General features: G+C 39.5%; 1 protein-coding gene across 4 annotated transcripts; it reads right to left on the bottom strand.

Annotated features, from left to right (window-relative positions):
* Positions 1-1,450: 1,450 nt before the first annotated feature.
* LOC127002054 (threonine synthase-like 2) lies at positions 1,451-15,109 on the bottom strand. Of its 4 annotated transcripts, none has more exons than XM_050867421.1 (11): positions 15,017-15,109; positions 13,546-13,655; positions 9,668-9,826; positions 8,819-9,013; positions 7,534-7,686; positions 6,869-7,087; positions 6,355-6,503; positions 5,928-6,072; positions 4,842-4,953; positions 3,907-4,133; positions 1,451-3,437 (listed from the first exon to the last, which is right to left on the bottom strand). In XM_050867421.1, exons 2-11 carry the CDS (start codon positions 13,607-13,609, stop codon positions 3,433-3,435), a joined length of 1,428 nt encoding a protein of 475 aa, XP_050723378.1. In that variant the 5' UTR covers positions 13,610-13,655; positions 15,017-15,109; the 3' UTR covers positions 1,451-3,432. The 4 variants fall into 4 exon arrangements, with proteins under 4 accessions (XP_050723378.1, XP_050723381.1, XP_050723377.1 ...); XM_050867424.1 differs by lacking the exon at positions 15,017-15,109 and adding an exon at positions 14,181-14,328; XM_050867420.1 differs by lacking the exon at positions 15,017-15,109 and adding an exon at positions 14,219-14,322.
* Between the last annotated feature and the right edge of the window lie 1,307 nt (positions 15,110-16,416).

Below are 16,416 nucleotides of genomic sequence, written 5' to 3' on the forward strand. Positions count from 1 at the left end.
GGTAATGAAGGCACCCGGTGTTGTGTTATTTGGTGTCCCATCGTCAAAAGCTGGCGCTTTTGTTTACAAACACTGGTCTCTCGTGGACTACGCATGTTCAGACCAGTAAGCGTAGCCTTGTACAATCTCGCAAAGCTTTTTAACACATTTAGAGTTGCTGGAAGGCTGAATCACACGTACAGTACCACCATCCTCGCTGTTTCTAGAACGACACTCTGTACATATAAATACAACTCGTAAAGAGTGTCAGTCTAGAAACAGCGAGGATGGTGGTAGTGGTACTGTATGTCTCATTCACACTTCCAGCAACTCCTAATTACGGTTAAAAAGCTTTGTGAGACTGTACAGGTCTACGCTTGCTGGTCTGAGCATGCGCAGTTCACGAGAGACCAGCGTTTGTTAACAAAAGCGCCATCTTTTGACGGTGGGGACGCCAAATAACACAACACCGGTTCAGGCGTTTCTATTCATCTATTTTTTATTTGAAATATCAATATAGTATTGTTTTCGCCTATCGGACTTATTGCAAGTTAGTATCGGAATTGTGGATTAATATCGGGTATCGGTTATCGCCTATATTTGTGTTTCCAGTTAACGAATATCGGTTATCACTGATAAGGTTTTCCATTATGTTATCGGTTATCGGGAATTAGGTTTTCTGTTATCGTGCCCAGCTACGATTTCCAGTATGTTATCAAGCCAACCAACCCAAAAATATATATAAAAAGTTTGTAGCAAGGCTACTACTACTACTACTACTTCTACATAAATGATACCTCCACCCATGTTTATTTTCCCGACACATAATCATGGAGGGCTCCATAGCTTGGACGTCATTAGCCCCAACTCTGTTCGCTAATGACTGTGACACTACTACTACTACCACCAAAAAGAAGAAAAAGAAAAAGAAGAAGGTAGAGTAAAAATAAGAAGAAAAAAAATTTATAATAATAATAATAATCCCTTTGGGCAAAACAGGCGCAAGGGTCCGGTCTATAAATCCAAACAAGTCCAGACCAGACAGTAATTATCAGGCATTGACACCACGGTACGGGGGGGGGGGGGGAGAGAGAGAGAGAGAGAGAGATTTACATAGATTTACATAGAAAATCAGACCACACAGACCCCATGGTCCAGACTTGGTGGTCTGTCCTTAAACCTAAGCGATTTTACATTAATCAGAAGACTCCAAAACGTTGCATTTCTACTCTAGTTGATATTAAGTTGAAGGGAGAGAGAGAGAGAGAGAGAGAGAGAGAGAGAGAGAGAGAGAGAGAGAGAGAGAGAGAGAGAGAGAGAGAGAGAGAGAGAGAGAATGATGAGAATGAAAGAGGACAATGATGATAATGAAAGAGGACAATGATGATGATGAAAGAGGACAATGATGATGATGAAAGAGGACAATGATGATGATGATAAAAGGAGACGAAAGGGGATGAAACACGTAAACATTGAAGAGCAGGCAACAGACAGCTCCAGGCATATATATTTCCAAGCCTCCCTGTTGCATATATACAGACTTGGTTCCCTAATGTTACATCCCTCCTCCCCTTGTTTTAAAGACCAGATGGTACTTGTTTAAACATTATTTTAAGAGTTGTCAGTTCCTGTTCTAAATCTTACTCAGCAGGATCATAAAAGCCTTTTCTTAAAACAATTTGACTTTAAACTTTCACACTCACCAGGAGTTTGCATATATATCATTCAAATATACTCTATGATGCAAGTATTCTCTCTCTATATATATTTTGTTGAATATATAATAATCTTAATTTCTGTATTATTGTCATTCACATATACCTTTACCTATTAAAGAATGCAGTCTTAGATATAAATTGTTTAGATGATGATTATGATAAGTAGCACCATTAAAATGTCGGGACTTGACAGCATGTAAAATTATCAAGTGATGTCTGGAAGCTGTTCAAAGGATAAACTAATATAAAGAGATTTCTCGGAGTTGCTAAAATAATAAATAAATAAACTGATAATAAAGTGCTTAAAAACTATACAGAAAAAAAATAATAAATGAAAGTTGCACAAATATAAAGAAGTAAATTGATATGTGTGAGCTGCTCAAAACAAAACTAAAACAAAGTTATATCAGACAACTGCTCAGAAGTATCCCGGTGCAAAGTAACATCAATAAGAAGACTCTCACCTTCTCTGGGTCATCGTGAAAATAGAAACACAAGCATATAAATTGAGTAAGTCTGGGAGACACTCAAACATACAGACCAAGGGCAGCAAATGTAAACAGATGATGCTCCTCACCTTTCCTGTATAGTTATAAATCATGAACACACCTTAACATTAAACTTTTAGTGAGTCTCAAGGTCCTCACAGAATCAAAGAGTAACCATTTATGTAGTCTAGGATTTCTAACATTTTTTAGATTATAGATTATGGAAACACAAGTATAAAAATGAGTTTAATGTGTCAGAAAACTTCTCAGAAAAATATAGTTAAGTAATAATTGATGAAGTCTAGGCTTTCTACCTTTTATAGATTATAGATTATGAGGTCACATTATGTATTATAGGCTTTCTATCTTTTCCTAAGCTTGGATCATTATAAATCATCAACAGATAATCATAATATTTTTAGTGAGTCAGGAAGCTGCTCAGGGAAAGGAATCTTAAAGTCTATCCTTTCCATCACTTCTAAATAAATATATAATGTAAGCATCAGCATTAATTTACTGCAGAAGACCGTGACATTCAATACATATAGTAATTCATTGTTTATGTACTTGTATCTTATAATTCATTTTCTGTATTTTTGTCTGGTTCTTTATTACATGTGTATTTATTTGTTTAGGCCTTTATCTATTACGTTTTATTTTGTTGTTGTTTTCTGCCTCCTTTTCCTCACGGGTATGGTGTGGTGTGGGTGGTGAAAGGTGGTATGATGTGTGGTGATGGTGGTGAGGAAGTGGTGTTGAGAGAAGGTACTGAGGTGTAAGTGGTGGGTATATTGGTGATATATAAGGTGTAAGAGAGATCACGTGACTTATGCCTTGTAGTAGACTAAGTTAAAATAAGGTCTACATTTTCTTCTCGATAACAAACTAATATGGCACAAACTCAACAAGGACACAACATCATGAGAAGTCTGGAAGAGGCCAGTCAATCTACGCAAGACAGCTCTTTGGAAACCTTTCACCAACCACTTCATTTCAAGTATCTACTCAAGTTCATATGTAAATAAAATATCTAGGCTCTTCTCTACTTTTTTAGCCATATATATAAACTATCTATAGGTTTCCTCTACTTTACTTTACCTCTATATAAACTATCTACAAATTACCTGTTTCTGCGACCTATGCTATGTGCAAACTGTCTCTGCCAGCTTTTGTTCAGTGGCACCTAATGACAAGGTTTAGGACTTTCCAGGGCATCTTTCAGGCTTATGGTAGAAGTTATCTGCCTCTTAAGCTGCAAGAGAATAAACAAGAATGCATGTGGTTGAGTCTTTTCTTTTGTAGAGTATCAAGAAAATAAATGGGTACAAATGTGAAAACTAAAAATATCACAAAGCAGTAACTTCATATATAAGTATGTATTCTTGGTCTATCAACACTCTTAGGCTACAAAGAATTAAGATGTCAAAATTTCTATATGGACCACTACTGCTGACAGGATCAGCCTCCATCAACAGTCTTTCTCATGCAAAATTGGTCTAAGAAAGCTGATCAACCTTCACCTATTCATCAAACTGAGATGGAATTAGTTTTTTTCTTAATACTTGAAGTTGATACTATGGACGTCACTGTTTATTCTTGATACTGATTCTTGACTTAACACTTGGGACATTATTACTCATTCTGCTCCTTCTGGCAGGAACAACCCATGTCAAGAGCCTCTCTCATGCAAAGAAAATCATTAGAAGTTGAAAAATCCTCACCTTTTGCTCTTCCAGCAGAGATGGACTCAATCTTCGCCTTTAGCATCGAGTACCAGTCCTCCCCCTTCTTCATCTCAACAGAGCGGGTGGGAAGGGAGTGCAGGTGGGCCACAAGGTCTGTCACCGGCTCCAGCCCAGCTCTCTGCAGGGCCTCGGGGAACTTGGCTGGTGAGGCTGTGGCAATGTAGCCTTTTGGTGGACTCTTCTCCCCTATTTTCCTGGTGGCACTAGAGGAATAGGAACAAGGGATCAGAACACAGAGGAAAATGATAGTCACAGAGAATGAGGAGAGAAAACAATCTGAACATAGAGGACTAGCAAATACCTATAGCCTTCATATATTAAATGATTCCAGGAGCCCAGCCCTCTCCTTCACCCTCCATCCAAGGTGACAGTGACTCCAAACTCCAACCTCCTTTCACCTAACCAATCCCTTAACTATGGAAGAGAGGGTGGCGATAGTGAGTCTGTTTAGTGTGTGATGACTAGTGATGACTTTAGTAGAGCATTCACCCACATGTTCTTCCTATATTTGGAGGTCAGATTAATGGGATTCAAGTAACAAATGGGTGTAACTGATTTATATTTTATATTTATTCATAGCTCTAATGCCTTGTTCTCTCAGGAAATTCCAGTTCAGGAGGTACCCATGGCAGTCTCCAGTTCTACTTCCTCATACAATTTTCTTTTGCAACATTTATACCTCCATCCACCTCCCTCCATGTATTCCTTGAGCCTATCAATCCACGTTATTCACACATTTTTAAAAATAAATACGTAATAACTTCAATCAAATTACAGATAGATGTTTTATCAATAATAGGACTGATCCTTATGATTAAATTATTAATTAAACAGCCTCAGTACAAAATATTATATAGAAATTGACCTGGAATGAGCACAAAGTCACCCTGTCTCCTCCTACAAGCACACACCTGTAGTGGTAGGCGGCAGCCACTGCAGTGTGTGGGCACAGGACGTAGTGGTGCTCTTGGTGGACTCTGCGTAAGGTCTTGGTTATTTCATCATCATCCACGGTGAAGGTTCCTGTGATAATGAAGGCAGAGGGAAATAGTTTTCATGTAGCTGTCTCAGTGAAAGGTTCAGGTTAAGAAATGTTACCATGGAGCAATAAATAAAGAAAACATGGCAATCTACTTTTTTTCTATTCATTAAACAAATCTAAGTAATAGGAATGAGAGCATAGAGCTATTATAACAAAAAACATTGGCAGCTTTAAAAGAGGTACAAAGAGAGACAAGGCAATCCTTTTTTTCTATTCATTAGATAAATCAGAGCAGCAGGAATGAGAACCTAAGCCTGGTATTAATATATTGGCAGCTTCAATAGGGACACAAAACAAGACATATATAGAAATTATCATCATCTTCATCCATAAATAATCCACTACAAGACAAAGGCCTTTACCAACGTCCTCCACCTTTCTCTGTCTGATGTTAGTGTAGCCCATCTTGCTCTAGCCAATGTTCTAATTCTCTATCTACCCTGACCACTATAATATCTGGATTGCCACTCTGATACTGTTACTGTCCAAACTACCATCTGTCCTGCACTTATGTTCTTTTCTTTGCATCAAAGGAGGCAGCTCTACGGCAAGACACAAAGATAAAAAATACATGATGACCTCCCCAAGTCCATTTCTTGTTCTCAGTCCTCATTAGAATGCTTACAGACAGGCAACAGTATTCATCCTTTCTTTTTTTTTATTACATCAATGGAGGCAGCTCTAAGGCAAGACAAAAAGATAGAAAAAAAATAATAATCTTTTTATTACATCAATGGAGGCAGCTCTAAGGCAAGACAAAAAGATAGAAAAAAAATAATAATCATGACCTGCATAAGTCCATTTCTTGTTCTCATTCATCATTAGAATACTTAGACAGTTAGTTCTTTTTGTTTCCACTTTCTGTTTTACCCCTGAGCTGCCTCCTTCACTGTGAAAAAAATAAAACCAGGTAAACAAGGTAAAAGGTACTGCCAACACTACCAGCCCCCCTCACCTGTACAACCTGTCTTCATGGCCTTCATGATGTCTTCAGGGATAGTCACCTTGCCACTCTTCTCAAACTCCTGCATCAGCTGCCGCACCCTGGCTGTGTCCTTGTTGGCGTACAGGTACATCATGCGCTCCACGTTGTAAGGCACCTGGGGAACCATCAACAGGAATAAGGACACTGACATATGTAAGCCGAAAGTATCTAAAAATATGAGCCTGAGCTACAAAGAAGGTGCTTGAGGTATGTCAGGATGGGAGAAAGAAAGCAAGGAAAGTAGCAACATATGAAAAGTTTAGTATAGGTATAGGTTTAGTATAGGTAGTATCCGATGTTTTGTTAAAAATTTATTCCTGAAAAATGATATAACACAGCCTCAGATACCCATAGAAGCATATATATTTTTTATTGCTGCATCATCAGACCAGCTCACCTGTATATCCATGGCAGGTGCTAGGGAGGTGACCACATCCCCCTTGACGGAAAAATCTCCTTCGCCCAGTGTTCTGGCAACGATGTTATTGGTGTTCACCCCTGCCACCAGTGTAATGGGAAGGCCCATCTTCTGAGCAATGCAACCAGCTGTAAAGTAAATAATATAATGATGATAATGGTAATAATGACGATCTTTCTCTTGACATGTATTTTACTCATGTTTATGTAGGGTTGCTCTTTTGGAGTTGTGTTTTGGTGTATAAGACTGGATGCCTTTCCTGACATCATGCAGCAACAGTAGGGTTTGAACCACCTCACCTTGGCTCTTCACTTCCATGGCTTGATGCTCTACCCACTTGGCCACCCCTTTATAATAGTAGTAATAATAATAATAGATGTAATAATAATAATAATGGTAGTAATATAAATAAAAGGGGATACATGCTAAAGGGGAGACATGCAAAGAATATATCACAAAGCCTCAAATGAGCTGCACTGAAGGGTACACACACCTGTAATGTTGCCGCAGGCCCCTGTAGGGATGACCACCTCCACAGGGCAGCCCACCTCCTCACACAGCTGGAAGTACGTGTAGAAGAAGTGGGCCACCTGGACCAGAATGCGGCCCCAGTTGATGGAGTTGACGGAGATGAGGTTGTGTTTGGCCACCAGTTGTGTGTCAGCAAAACACTGTTTGATGGGGTGGTCGAGATCATCTGAGCTGCCATCAACTGAAAAAAATGGACAAATGAGTTAACACATTGATGACTATTCAACTTTGTAGCTTTCAAAGACTGTTGATGGAGAAAAGCTGTTCATGAAAGGTGAGAAACAGAGAAAAAAGAATGGTGCTGGACAAAGGACTGCCTCATGGGGTAGTTTCTAAGACTGTTGACAGATATAAACCTCATAAAATGTAGAAAACAGAGAAAAGAGAATGGCAAAGGACATTGTGCAGGAAATAACCTAGCAAAATGCTTAAAGACACTGCAAATTAATAAATAACCCCTGATAAAAAAGAGAATGATAAAACAGAGAATGATAAGGATAGCAAGATAATGCAGATGACAAGAGAAAATGCAGACAGGAAAACAATTGCCACAGAAATAGTAAACACACACACACACACACACACACACACACACACACACACCATCTGAGGAGCCACACAACTCACCCCGGTAGACATGCACATTGTCCTCCAGCACGGTGGTCATCTGCAGCTCCTGGATGGCAGTGCAGCGACCCTTTGGCAGCAGCACCACTATATCCATGTTGGCCCGGCCCCGCACCCCCTCAATGGCTGCGCTGCCTGTGTCCCCAGATGTGCCTTGGGGTCCACCGAGAAAATAAGTCAGTACTATTCCAAGTCTTTGATCTTCAGTGGATATGGAAAAATTAACTACTATGCCAACTCTCCTGGCTTTAATGAATACTAATAAACTTTGAGTGTAAAAATGAGTAAAAAATCCAACGATCTCTGTCACGGAGAAACATACCGAGTGAGTACATATATATTCATGAGAAAATATCAAATTCTTGCATGGACAAAATTAAACACTACACAAAAAACTAATACAACTCATTAAATGTTCAAAATATAGTGCAAACTAAACAAATCAGCTGAAAACTTCTGATGAGTCACTCCTAATATTTTTACCTATCCATGTAAATGTTAAAATAAGAAAAATGAGCCTTAAAATCATTACCAAGTCTCTAACTAATATTGTATGCTAAAAATTATTATGAAAATACATGTGGAAATGAACACCAATGATAAAATACAGTAATGCCCCATGCAACACTCTCTGCAAGCCTTCTGAGGTCAAAAAGAATGTTTGCTGGGAACACAATATAAAAAAGTTCAAATGTTTTCCACAAAAGCTATTAGTCAATTGCATAATAAGGACTTATCATCAATGTCATAAGTACATAAGCAAGAGTTATCATAAGAAAATGGGAGAGGACACCATGGAAGAAAATATGCACACTTCATCCTCCTCATATAAATATAAATAATGCAGAAAAAAAATGTGCAATGCAGAACACATATACATAATACCTATTGAACATCTCACTTCAAAAAACATAGAAAATTCATATAATATATACTACCTTGTTAGATGGAAAACTACAAAATTCTGGCAAAATGAGAAAACTTCTTAACATACATATAAAAAAAGAGGTCATATGCAGAATATCTTGCCTTTAGTACTGCATATTCTAGACAATAAAAGTTAAGGAGTTTTTTATATCTTTTTTCATCTTAAGTTTCTTCCTCTACTAAAGAAAAATATATAAACAAGTAAATAATCTACAAACAGAACGGCCAAACATATATACTTACTTATCATCTAGGCTTTATTGTAGCCTTTAGTGTTGCCTTTGAGCTGCTTCCTCTGCTGGGATAAAAAGAAAAAGACATCATACCTTGCCAGGCTGCGTCAAACTATCATTCCTACCCACGAGAACGGTGACGTGGCGGGAAGATTCGGCGAGGAAGTAGGAAAGCAGCCCACACACCACACTCAGCCCCAGGTCCTTGAAGGCGAGGGTCGTGCCATGGAAGAGCTCTACGATGTTGAGGCCACCCTTCAGTTTCTCCACCCGCACCACCTCGGGGATTCTGAACCTCTTTAAACTGTCCTTGATAACCTCTGGAGTACAAGGAGAGGAGGCTTAGTATGTAGCATTAAAAGGTAAACTGATTCATTATTACTTTTTTGCACTTTATCTGAACATGAATAATTGTATCTTAATTTTGGGTGTAAGGAAGAGAGGAGTTTTTAGTGGAATTCAGAGATAAAGTTGTTTATTGATTTTGTAAGTAAAATATATAAATTATTGGCATGATATGAAAATGCTAGCAGAGAAAGACAAGTGGAGGTTTATGTAAAGCTCAAAGATTAGGCTGTTTATTAATTTTGCTGATACAATACACAAATCAGTGATATATGAAACTACTAGTCCCCACAAAGACCAGTGGAGGTCTATGTATAGCTCAAAGTATAAGTGCTTTATCAATTTTGCTAGTGAAGTACATAAATTAGTGTGATAAGAAACTACTAGCCCAAGAGAAGAGGAAGTTTACGTAGAATTAGTGGATGGATAGGAAACTGATAATCTGCACAAGAAGAAGTTGAGGTTTAAGTAGAGCTCAAAGGTTGAGTGCAGTATTTTTTTCTTTGTGTGTGTGTGTGTGTGTGTGTGTGTGTGTGTGTGTGTGTGTGTGTGTGTGTGTGTGTGTGTTAAATACAAAAGGAAAATATCTCATCATAAAAAAACACATATAAAAAACACAAAATCCTCACCCTCTAGATCTGTAGTGGGAATCTCTGCCTCGTCAATAAACTTCCTGGCAATCTCGCACACCAGCTCTGGGAAGGAACAGCCCTTGAGATGCTGCAGTTCCTCTGGCCCCAGCACTGGGACATCCTCAGGCATGTACAGCCCAAGGTCCTTCGCATAACCTGCAAGCAGTGTTGTCTCAGGGAAAGCTTGGGTGTCTCACCAACACCGGAGAGTAGTTCAGCATGCTCTCTAAAGACAGATCCTCTCTTTATCCACACCACACTACATTCACACAACATATACACCTTTTCCCAAAATTAAAATTTCAAAATGGCGCACATACACCAAGCCTCGGAGTCCCCGACTGGGGGGGGGACCACAAATTCCCCCAGGGAGGACTCCCCTTCTGGCTGCCGACCCGAGAGGTGTCTTGATAACTCCTCGAACCTCTTTCTTCTCAATTTCTGCAACATTCGCGGTCTTCGCTCTAATTTTCATTCTGTGGAACATCATCTCTCCTCCTCTAAACCTCACCTTCTCTTCCTTACCGAAACACAGGTTTCTGAGGCTACTGACAGCAATCTCTACTCTGTTCCCTCCTACTATCTCTATCCTAAATTTCAATCCAAAGCTGGATGTTGCGCCTCCGTGCGCAACGACATCACTTGCTCTCGTGCACACGACCTTGACTCTTCTGAATTTTCCACCATCTGGTTAAGACTTCACTGTCATTCTATTACTAAATACATCTGTGCTGTTTATCTCTCACCTAACTCTACCAACTATGTAAAATTCTTTGACTATTTGAATTCTAAAGTGGAGCACATCTTGACCCACTCTCCCTTCGCTGAAATCACCATCCTAGGAGATTTCAATGTTCACCACCAGCTTTGGCTTTCATCCTCTTTCACTGACCATCCTGGTGAACAAGCCTACAACTTTGCTATCCTCAACGACCTAGAGCAGTTGGTCCAGCACCCTACACGTATTCCCGACCGTCTTGGAGATCGGCCCAACATTCTAGACCTCTTCCTTACCTCAAACCCTTCTGCTTATTCTGTCAAACTGTTCTCTCCGTTGGGCTCCTCCGATCACAATCTTATTTCTGCATCCTGTCCTATCGCTCCTGTACACCCTCTGGACCCACCGAAGAGGCGATGCTTCTGGCATTTTGCTTCAGCTCGGTGGGACGACCTGAGGATGTACTTTTCCAAGTTCCCGTGGAATGATTATTGCTTCCAGGATAGAGACCCCTCTGTGTGTGCTCAGCGCATCACAGAGGTGATTGTCTCTGGAATGGAGGCATACATTCCTCGTTCTTTCTCTACTCCTCATGCTAAAAAGCCTTGGTTTAATCACGCTTGTTCTCGTGCTGTCAATGATAGAGAGGTAGCTCACAAAAGGTACCAGAGCCTTCAAACTAATGCTAATTATGAACTTTACATTTCTGCCCGAAATCGTGCCAAATCTATTCTCCGACTAACCAAAAATTCTTTCATTAATAGAAAATGTCAAAACCTTGCTTTCTCTAACTCTTCCCGTAACTTCTGGCATCTAGCCAAAAATATCTCCTCCAACTTCACTGCTTCATCTTTCCCTCCTCTCTTCAGTCCTGGCGGCAACACTGCCGTCTCATCTATCTCAAAGGCTGAACTCTTCTCTCAAACCTTTTCTTAAAACTCCACTCTGGACGATTCTGGGCATATTCCTCCTACTCATCCCCCCTCTGACTCCTTTATGCCTGTTATAAAGATTCTTCAAAATGATGTTTTCTATGCCCTCTCTGGCCTCAATCCTCAGAAGGCTTATGGACCTGATGGAGTGCCTCCTATTGTCCTTAAAAACTGTGCCTCCGTGCTGACACCCTACATGGTCAAACTCTTTCGCCTCTGCCTGTCAACATCTACCTTTCCTTCCTGTTGGAAGTATGCCTTCATACAGCCTGTGCCTTAGAAGGGTTACCGCTACAATCACTAAAAATACCGCCCTATTGCTTTACTTTATTGTCTATCTAAAGCTTTTGAATCAATCCTTAACCGTAAGATTCAAAAGCACCTTTCCACTTCTTACCTTCTATCCTGATGATCTCCTAGCCTTCTTAACTGACTCTTGGTCATCCTCTCTTAGCCGTTTCGGTGAAACTTTTGCTATTGCGCTGGACATATCAAAAGCTTTTGATAGGGTCTGGCACAAATCTTTGCTTTCTAAACTACCCTCCTACGGCTTCTACCCCTCTCTCTGTACCTTTATCTCCAGTTTCCTTTCTGACCGTTCTATTTCTGCCGTGGTAGACGGTCACTGTTCTTCCCCTAAATCTATTAACAGTGGTGTCCCACAGGGTTCTGTCCTATCTCCCACTCTTTTTCTGTTGTTCATTGATGATCTTCTTTCCAAAACGAACTGTCCTATCCATTCCTACGCCGATGATTCCACTCTGCATTATTCAACTTCTTTTAATAGAAGACCCACCCTTCAGGAACTTAACGACTCAAGGCTGGAGGCTGCAGAACGCTTAGCCTCAGACCTTACTATTATTTCCGATTGGGGCAAGAAGAACCTGGTGTCCTTCAACGCCTCAAAACACAGTTTATCCACCTATCCACTCGACACAATCTTCCAAACAACTATCCCCTATTCTTTGACAACACCCAGCTATCACCTTCCTCAACACTAAACATCCTCGGTCTATCCTTAACTCAAAATCTCAACTGGAAACTTCATATCTCATCTCTTACTAAATCAGCTTCCTCGAGGCTGGGCGTTCTGTACCGTCTCCGCCAGTTCTTCTCCCCTGCACAGTTGCTGTCCATATACAGGGGCCTTGTCCGCTCTCGTATGGAGTATGCATCTCATGTGTGGGGGGGCTCCACTCAAACAGCTCTTCTGGACAGAGTGGAGGCTAAGGCTCTTCGTCTCATCAGCTCTCCTCCTCGTACTGATAGTCTTCTACCTCTTAAATTCCGCCGCAATGTTGAATCTCTTTCTATCTTCTATCGATATTTCCACGCTGACTGCTCTTCTGAACTTGCTAACTGCATGCCTCCCCCCCTCCCGTGGCCCCGCTGCCCTTGACTTTCTACTCATGCTCATCCCTATACTGTCCAAACCCCTTATGCAAGAGTTAACCAGCATCTTCACTCTTTCATCCCTCACGCTGGTAAACTCTGGAACAATCTTCCTTCATCTGTATTTCCTCCTGCCTACGACTTGAACTCTTTCAAGAGGAGGGTATCAGGACACCTCTCCTCCCGAAACTGACCTATCTTTCGGCCACCTCTTTGGATTCTTTTTAGGAGCAGCGAGTAGCGGGCTTTTTTTATTAATGTTTACTTTTTTGTGCCCTTGAACTGTCTCCTTTGCTGTAAAAAAAAAAAAAAAAAATTTGTTTTCTCTCGTTACAGGACAATAAAGCAAATATCCATATACATCAGATAATAGACATTATATTCATTTCTCAGGTGGACTGAGAATGAGTGATGTTTTCTTGTAATGTTTTGTATAGTTACGTTTGGACAAAAAGTGAGGGGAGGAGACTGAATAGGAAATAGAGATTGAACTGAAAACAATCTCAAGAAAAAGGACCTGACAGAAGATGCACAAAGCCTAACAAGACGAACAACATAAGAAAAAAAAAACTCTACATGAATCGAGGGCAAAAAAAGGAGAAATAGGAAGGTTCTATATAGATTATATTATGTTATAATAATAATAATAATAATAATAATAATAATAATAATAATAATAATAATAATAATAAAAATAATAATAATAATAATAATAATAAATACCACATAAAAAAGATGAAATATTGCCTAATATAACCTAGCTGAACATATCCTACCCTAATCTAATGCAACACATGTATATCATCACCCCACACTAATTATAACCCACACACCTGCAAATAACACCTGCTTGAAGGTCAGACCCGCCTCCTGGCCGCGTGTGCTGCAGTACTTCATGTTGCACTCACAAAGGGTCTTTGCACAAGTACAAACACCTGTTGAACTATAAAAAGCCAAATCAATCTAAATATTCACAACAACCTTCAGTAAATCTCTAATACTGTACGGTACCATAACACCATCTGCCTACCTTTCGCAGCCTTCCGATATATAAACCTTCCTATATAATTACATTAATTGGCACAGATGTTGAGGGAGATAAAAAGACAGACTAAATATTCACTCAACAGCCTTCAGTAAACCTCTAATACCTTAACACCATGTGCCTACCTTTCCGAGCCTTCCTATTTAATAACATTCCTATATAATTACCTTGACACAGCTGTTGAAGGAGATAAAAAGATAATTAAACTAAATATTCACTCAACAGCCTCCATGAAAGCTCTAGCTAGTATACCATAAACCCATCCGCCTACCTTTCCTAGCCTTCCTATGTAACAACCAAGGTAGTCTAGTTAGCACCTTTTTCAGCTCTTATCTGTATGATATCAGCTACTATCCTTATCTTACATAGGGGTAGTTACATAACCATATGACCCAACAAATGCAAGAACAATCATATACTTACTAATTGTCTTATAATTTATACTTAGGTAGGAAAATTACATCGCTGAACTGCTGGGGATGAGTTTGAATTTGGACATACAGGCAGATGTAAAGATGTCATGCAGTTTGTCAGCAAGGTAAGAGAAGAAATCAACACCCCTTTGGCAGACAACTGAGCCTCTTCCTTCTTGAGCCTATGAACCTAAATTTTAGTCTTTGTCGGCTGATATACGCTATTACTAACTCTAATTCCAGGTTTTAATGCATATATATGATTTTATGACAACAGAAAAACATAAGAACCCTGCAAACCAATGACAACACCTAAGACTAATGATAAATTTGCAAGTCCTTGGTTTCAATTTGGCATTCTTCTCTTATTTAACTGAGAAACTGCATGACATTTCTCCACCTGCTGCCTGTATGCTTAAATGATTCCCCCCAGCGGTTCCGGGGGTGATATTTTTTTGCTTAATTGTAAAATAGATGACTAATTAATGTTTTTTTTCTTGTCCTCTCGAGCCGCCTACACCGCTCTCTTCCTCCTGAACCTTCACATTTCCTTTTGTTTTCTCTCGTTACAGGACAATAAAGCAAATATTCATATACATCAGATAATAGACATTATATTCATTTCTTATGTGGACTATATACTTGCATGAATAGCTGGAATAATTAATGGAAAAAAAAGCATAATAGAAGACTGATTGTATTCTCGTCCACATCTCAACCGGTCTCTTAATCCTGACCTTCCACATTTCCACCTAATTTCTCTCGTCACACGGCAATAACAGCAAATATTTATATGAGCCAGATAAGACACGGTATATTTATCTCTCATGTGGACTATATACTTGCCTAAATAGCCGCTTAATTAGTGGAGAAAAAGCACAAAATAAAGTGACACTCCATTATTTGAACCTTCCGCCTCGTGCCTCGCCGCTCGCGCCGTCAGACTTTTTTTTTTGTCGACATTGTAATACAAATCAATCAACCCTTAAACAATAATACATAAAGTGGAAAAGGCTGGTATATATTTGCCTTATGTTATTCATAAGCACTACATTACCTAAATTTTCGTAACACACAAGTTGAGAGGAATTACCGGAGACAGTACATTTTCTATTACTTCTATTGTACGGTATAGTTATTCCTTTAATGCCTATATTGCAATTTAAATAACTCACAAGAACTGGAATAGTTTAAATTACAGTAGAATCACTGTAGAAGCTTAGTTTTGGACACAATAATATTAGGTGTCACAGGTACCGTCTCATGCTTCACCATCCCTATTTCCTCTTAAAATGCATTGATTAATTAACAGCGACGCGAATTACCTGTGAGCATTGAAAGAGCTTATGAAACTCCCAAAAAATCATGTTATTTCACTCTTCAAGCTTTAGAAGTCATTGAACACAGAGATATGACGCTGACTCATGCCTGGCTTATCAGCGGAAGTGTAGAGGCGTGTCCTTCCCTTTCTATCACCCCAACAAGTGTGCCAATCACCCCATCATGCTCGCAATACTGCTTATGCTGCACGAATATGCTGCATCATAAAGACGTTAATGCAAATCCCACATTATAACCCCAAAACCATGAGCCGGCCGGGTAAAATCTGTACCGCGGGACATGAGAAGATGGATGACATACTTTTGACAGAACCTTTAGTTTCTAGTTTCAGGCGTCTACAAAACATCGTCAAGCTCACCAACCATGATATTAAACGCATAGCTGAAGATAAATGGTTTTGTTATCACCCATAAACACACAATGAGAGGGAAATAATTAAGAGATCGAGGGTGCATGGGGCTAGGGCAGGACAGCTTTTGATATATGAAGACACAGTATATATAAGCAAACATACATCGTGGAAACGTAAAACGAGGGATTTGAGATTAATGGATTAGTCTTTTTACATAAATACAATATAAACTGAGAAATGTCAACAGTGCCTCCTGGAAATCCTGTGGCAATTAATCTGACATGTCCCTTATTTAGCGGTATCCATATGTAGGAATTCGTTTTAATCGTCTCACTTACCCTCAAATTTATCGTTTTATATAGCCATTAAGTGCATTTGGCTGTATTTTCTGTGTCAACATCCAGAAGGAGATATAGGTGAAAAGAGGAAGATCATGCCATATCTATTGACAGTTTCCTAATTTCACAGCATTCACATTAGGAAGGCGAATCTAGTCATCTTAATAACCCTCACAATACTGACTTTGTACAGCTAATTAAGTGTATTTGGCTTA

Source organism: Eriocheir sinensis, chromosome 22 (genome assembly GCF_024679095.1).
Source record: "Eriocheir sinensis breed Jianghai 21 chromosome 22, ASM2467909v1, whole genome shotgun sequence".
Lineage (NCBI taxonomy): Eukaryota > Metazoa > Arthropoda > Malacostraca > Decapoda > Varunidae > Eriocheir > Eriocheir sinensis.